At 33.3% G+C, this 6057-nt stretch overlaps 1 protein-coding gene across 3 annotated transcripts in view; it reads left to right on the top strand.

Annotated features, from left to right (window-relative positions):
• The window catches only part of col15a1b (collagen, type XV, alpha 1b), a 53302-nt gene that overhangs the window by 24884 nt on the left and 22361 nt on the right, over positions 1–6057 (top strand). For all 3 annotated transcript variants that reach the window (XM_024274164.2, XM_024274162.2, XM_024274163.2), the window contains 3 exons: positions 1077–1229; positions 4693–4767; positions 4986–5078. In XM_024274164.2, coding sequence (XP_024129932.1) covers positions 1077–1229; positions 4693–4767; positions 4986–5078 — 321 coding nt within the window. The remainder of the gene's footprint in view (positions 1–1076; positions 1230–4692; positions 4768–4985; positions 5079–6057) is intronic.

Below are 6057 nucleotides of genomic sequence, written 5' to 3'. Positions count from 1 at the left end.
GGTACAAAAATGGTCCAACCAAGAGTCCTTCAGGTCACTAAGACATATGGGAGGAGAATGCTAAATGTTTTCCATTTTATTCAATGTCAATTTTTAAATTAAATAAAAAATGACAATTTTTTGTAGTCTCATATTGGGGTGTGGATTCAAATCCCACTTCTGACATCATTGTTACAAGTGGACTAAACGGGTCTAAATAGAAATAAGAAAAGCAAGCAAACAAAACAAAACAAAACAAACAAAAAAAAAAGCAGCCAACTTCCAATTGCTGTCGCTGGGCAAAGTTTGAAAATAGTCCTCCTGAGCCCATTTTCAAACTTGCTTATATAGACAGAAGCACTTCCTGCAAATGTTCCTGCATTTAATCAGAACAGAGCTTTTAGAAAAAGAGCACCTGCCAATAATTAGAAATCATATACTCTGAAACGGGAGAGGAAAACAAAGATTTGAAGAAAAAGAAAATTCCAAAAGGATAATTATTTTAAATGCAAACATTGAAACTCAAACAGCAATGAAAAACACACAAAATGCATAACATTTAGCATCCTCTTCACAGCCCGTTTTATTAGATTATTTTGCAACTTTTTTATTAAGATTATTTTCCCTGCAAGACAAAAACTAAGACAATATTTCTTGAAACAATGATCTTTTTACTTTCTTAGGATTTTGCAGTATTAAAGAGCTAATTCTATTTCTCTTTAATTTTAGTGTAATGTTGTACCTTAGGGCAAACAGAAGCATCTCTTTTTCTAATGACATATAGCTGTGAGAAAACAGTTTAATTGTTTATTTTACTTTATAAATATGTCTTAATTTGTCTTGGAGAATGATTCATTTTGAAAACTTTACAGACAAACACATTTGAAGCAAACCTGATAAATTTTCATCAATCACTGATAATGTTTCTGTGATGGCTGACCCTTCAACTCGTAGGGAGTGAAATGGTTAGAAAAAATGTGTTAAGGAATAACATGCAGTACAATTTAAAATATTTCTGTTATTATCAAATTATTTTGCAGAGAGGTTTTTGCTGCAGCGCAGTTCTCTGAGGCATATTTGTTGTGTCTGCTTGTCAGGTAGGAGTAGAGAATAATGAGGTGCATCTCTTCATGGACTGTGGAGAGGCTGAGAGGAAGACCTTCCACCGGAGCCCAGAAAAACTCACCTTCTCACAGAACTCGGGCATCTTTGTGGGAAATGCAGGAAGCACAGGACTTGAAAAGTTTGAGGTAAGCTAAAAAAATCTTTATTGAAGAAGATTTTTTCAGTAAAGTACTTATTTAAGTAAAACAAAAAAAAAAAAAGGAAATAAAAGCACACAACTTGACTCTTTTTTTCTTTTTTATTTAGTCATTTATAATAAAAAAACCTGATCAGGATGTCCTGATCAGGTTTTTTTGGACCGATCCAATTCAGAGTAATTTAATTATGAGTATGTGCCGATACAGAGTCCCGATCCGAAATGTTTGTAACCTAAAAACATGCATGAAAATTACTGAAAAATTAGGAATTTGAGAAGAAAAAAATCCTTAAAAAATAATATTGATACTGGAGACTTGGCCTTTGGTCCACTCATTCCTGGAACATGCGTGACGTCCCCCACGGACCCATGACACTCAGAAAAATGCAACATATTGAAAATCATGTAAATACTTTAGCTTGGGTGAAAATCACTCGGCGATTGTGCTCTAGGCTTAAAATGCTCTTGTAAGTTAATGTTTGAATTTAGAAAACCCAAAAGGGACACTTTCTGTCGGTTTAAAAAAAAAAAAAAAAAAGTGGATTTAACTAAGATGGATCCCAGAAGTCCAAATCTGTGAATACCTTGCTAGCTTAGGTTAGGTTAGCTTAGCTTAGCTAGCTGAACAATTTTGTGCACCTCCTTCTCAAACTAGAGCTGCTATAGGTTGTAGTAGAGTATTTATATAAAATAATAAGCTTGAAATATAAACCTCTGATCATAATTAGAATAAATTAAATGCCTGATACTGATCCAGACAACGATTTCGAAAGAATCATCAACCATGTGGTTGGGTCCAATTTCTGATCACGTGATCAGATCAGAACATCCCTAGTAATGTTTGGATCTGGTTTACTAAAGGAAATTTTACCCATTTAAAAAAAAGTAGAGGGAGGTCATCAAAAAGTTTAATGTAATTTAATTAGTTGACAATTATGAAATGCCAAAAAACTTCAGTGAAGTCACAGATGTTTAAAATGTATCAACAGAGGCAAGTAAAGCATTCAAAAACTTTAGCAGTAAGATGTGTACCTCCAAAAATATTACACAAGTATAAAATAAAAGATGTCAATTTTTTTCTAAAGTAAGAGTACAAAAAATGAATTAATGAAAGAATCAAAAAAATTTGGAATAAATTTATTTATTGTTTGGAAATTATAAAATATTAATTAAAAAAGAATACATTAATATGCAAGTTCATTTTTATTCTGGTACTAACGGAAAACATTGAAATAATTTGGTCTATTTTGGCAACTTTAAGGTTTTCCCTAACGTGTGTAGAATACAATAGGAATGCACAATATAATCTTTATGTTTAAATAGAAAAAGGGATAAGACCAAAATAAATTAATAATATCTGTATATCTTTCTTAAATGAATCAATAACTTTAGATTTTTGCTAATTTATAAGGACATCTTTTCAGTTAAATAAAGTTTTTTTTTTATACTTTGTGAGTTAAAGAGGACCATTCACAGATCTCTGTGGTACACCATAACTAACATCAGATAAATATACTTAAACCAGAGTAAATCAGTTCACATATCAATTTCCTTAAAACGTAAAGACCCTCTTATTATCTAAATCATCCCAATATTATTTTAATTTGTAATTTTAGCTAGTTATTTTTAATGCACCACAATGATTCAGAAAAGATCCTCTACATCAAAAGTTTAAATCTCTTGACCTTCTTCTGAAACTGCATCTGGATTTAGCTTTGAACTCAATGTTTAAGAAGATCAGGGACAGAAAGGAGGAAATAACACGAAGCCTAATTAAGGAAGGGAGATTGAGAAGCCTGTTGACAAGATGAAGAGAGGAGAGGAAGAGAAGGATGGGGGAGTAAATGGATGGCAGATGTTGGAATAATAAATTTCAAAAAGGGCTTAGCTGTGGTCAGATCAAAGGTTCCTGTTACTCTGTTAGCCCCCATGGAATAAATGGTGGAGTTCAGGCTTGAGCAAATCTCAATAAATCAAACTAAAATGTTTTTTTATGTTACATTTGTCCAAAATTTCAGAGAAGTCTATGAGGTAATATTTGTGCCGAGGCAGCTGTAGGACACAAAAACAGAAACACTTAATTTTCTTGTGCTCCGCTGCAAATGACAGAAATGTACAAGTTGGCAGTCAATCAATGTTGCCATGGTGAGACAACACGTCCATCCTCTCCTCATTCAGCTTTGTACAAAGTGGCCCGACTTTCTGAACGGGTTATCTGAAGCATGACAGCAGAGTCCGTGCCGGATCGGCTCATTGCTTCTATCTGGGTCAGCGTGTTTGAGGAAAGGGCCCCGTCGCTGTTACTGCGTTTTCTGAGTGTTTGACTTACAGGCAGTGATAATCACTGACTGACACTGTGGATTTCTCCAAGTTCATGTTTAAATCTGCCTCGTTTGCTCCTGGGAGGCAAATCTGGAAAGGATGGCTCTTCCAAACGGAGAGAAGCAGAAAGATGCTCTAAAAGTGACTTTTTTGAAATATATGATGTTTAAGAAATACAGAAAATGTACTTGAAAAATTAAAAAGTTTAAAATTTCAGTCATAAAATGCTGTTAAAAAAAATCTATAATGTCTGATATTTTTTAATCTTTGTGTGTGTGTGTTATCTTTCCTTTTAAAGTATATGTCTGAAATAAAATCGATCATCATCAGCATAAGTGATGATTACCTTAATCCACATAGATGCTTCACTACAGAAGCATTGACCTTTGTTTAAGTGCAGAAAGTTCTTCGACATTCTGACGTTCATGTGTTTTTTTTTTTAAATCGAACAGAGATTTTTAATATCATTTCAACAGAACCAATCCTTTCTTTAAGTTTGTGTTTTTCTCCGAGGGGAGACCAATCCGTTGGTGTAACGGGCATTGAAAAAGGAACAAAAGTCACTGTTTTGAAATAAAAAGTCTTTTTTTTTGTTTTAAAATAAATAGAATATTAATTTTTCAGTCAAAATGTCCAGATTCCATGTTATTTCTGTCTCCTGTGGTGGATTACCAAATCATCCTGTTTTAATATCAGCACTGCTGACATAATAGCAAACTATAAAACATTAAAGAAGTACTTAACGATCACCTTAACTGGATACATTGATACAGTCAGAGAAAATATTGTTTAAATAATACTTGCAACATTGCAACATAATTGTTTTTTTATTACTCTGACTTTGTTCTATAGATTCATTAATTATGCTAAATGTCATTCATACATGAAAGATGACAATGTCATGTATATAAACTAAAAAAACTTCTACAAAAATAAGTATTTTTTTTTAAAGAAACTATGTTAATTCACAAAACATCTAAATCCAGTTTTTCATTTTATGCTTACGTTGTTCTTCGCCACTGAGACAAATTCAATAGATTTTCTACATCATCTATGTTTTAGAGGAAATCAATAGCAAAATATGCATGACAATAAAACCTTTTTTTTATTATTTATCTTTCTCCCTCAAGGGTTCTATTCAGCAGCTGGTGATAAGAGACGACCCTCGAGCAGCTGAGGAGCAGTGTGAAGACGATGATCCCTATGTGAGATGTTTGTTTTCAGCATTTTGATAGAGATTTTAGCATCAAACAAAAGCTGTTAAAGCAAAAGGGTTTCAATCTGCAGCACAATTGTACAGGCGAAACCAGAGCGCCCCCTTGTGGTTCAGCCAATGTGCTCATTGCAAAGCATTGATGAATTTTTTAATGACATTTCTTGAACAATATGTTGCTTGACGTGTTTAAATGACGCTTTGATGCAGGCGTCAGGATATTCCAGTGGAGACGATGCTTTAGATGACAGAGAAACAGAGGAAGACTCCATGAAGAAGGGAGGAAGATCTGAGACAACAAGGGTATGTGTTAAAAAAAAGATGTACAAAATTAAAATCTTAATTTAAATGTATGAAAATAATAAGCTAATAATCAAAATTAAATAAAAACAGCAAAACACTTCTACAACAAAAGCTATTTTAGAAGTACAGTGCAGTAAAAAGTTGAAATTGATAAATATTTGTTCACTTTTTACTCTCTAATTCTTCAAATAACACTCTTCATGTTGCATAAAAGTCTTTTTTTCTCCATTTCTTTCTTTAATCCTCCCTCAGGCTAAAAGTCATTCTGACCCAAAGCATCTCAGACACAACAAGGACTTTGAAGCTTCAAAGGAAGCTTTGCTCAAGGGATTGCAGACTGATAAAGCAGCCGTTCTAAAACAAACACTCATGAGCTGAAATTTCATGCTGAGGGTTTAAATTCTCTCATTTTTTTCAGTTATTATTATGCCACAATAATAAAAAAGAAGGGATCGCAACCTTCAACGCTTAAGGAGCCAATCAGGTTCATCTCTCACTGACTACAACCCCATGGACTTAACCTCATGATTTATTTCCGGTTCTTTACTTCCGGTTATGGCTGACTGTATTTATCGACTTAGCAAATCTCCATGTACTATTGGTGGTATTGTTTTATTTTAGTTATTTCTTATATTGTATGTTAGTTTGTCATTATGTATATACACAATGACATCCAAAAAGTTTGCCTTCCTGAAGCACCAAACACCCAGTGCTCACAAAACGCTACCATGTACTGCATGATTATATGAGTTCTTCAGATGAATCGTAGCTATATTAGAACATTTAAAACCGTTTCAAAAGAACTTTGTATGTGTAAACAAACTCTGAAGTGACTTTCAGAAGCGTCCAAACCCTGATCTATCCCAAAACATTTAAAGTTGCTGTGATATTTTCAGCTCTCACCATTCAACACATTGCTATAAAACTTATGCTGTTTGTTTTGGGAGTGATATGTGTTGTTTTTTTTTTTTTTTTTTTT

Source organism: Oryzias melastigma, linkage group LG17 (assembly GCF_002922805.2).
Source record: "Oryzias melastigma strain HK-1 linkage group LG17, ASM292280v2, whole genome shotgun sequence".
NCBI classification, from domain to species: domain Eukaryota; kingdom Metazoa; phylum Chordata; class Actinopteri; order Beloniformes; family Adrianichthyidae; genus Oryzias; species Oryzias melastigma.
This window is presented reverse-complemented; position numbering and strand designations above follow the sequence as displayed.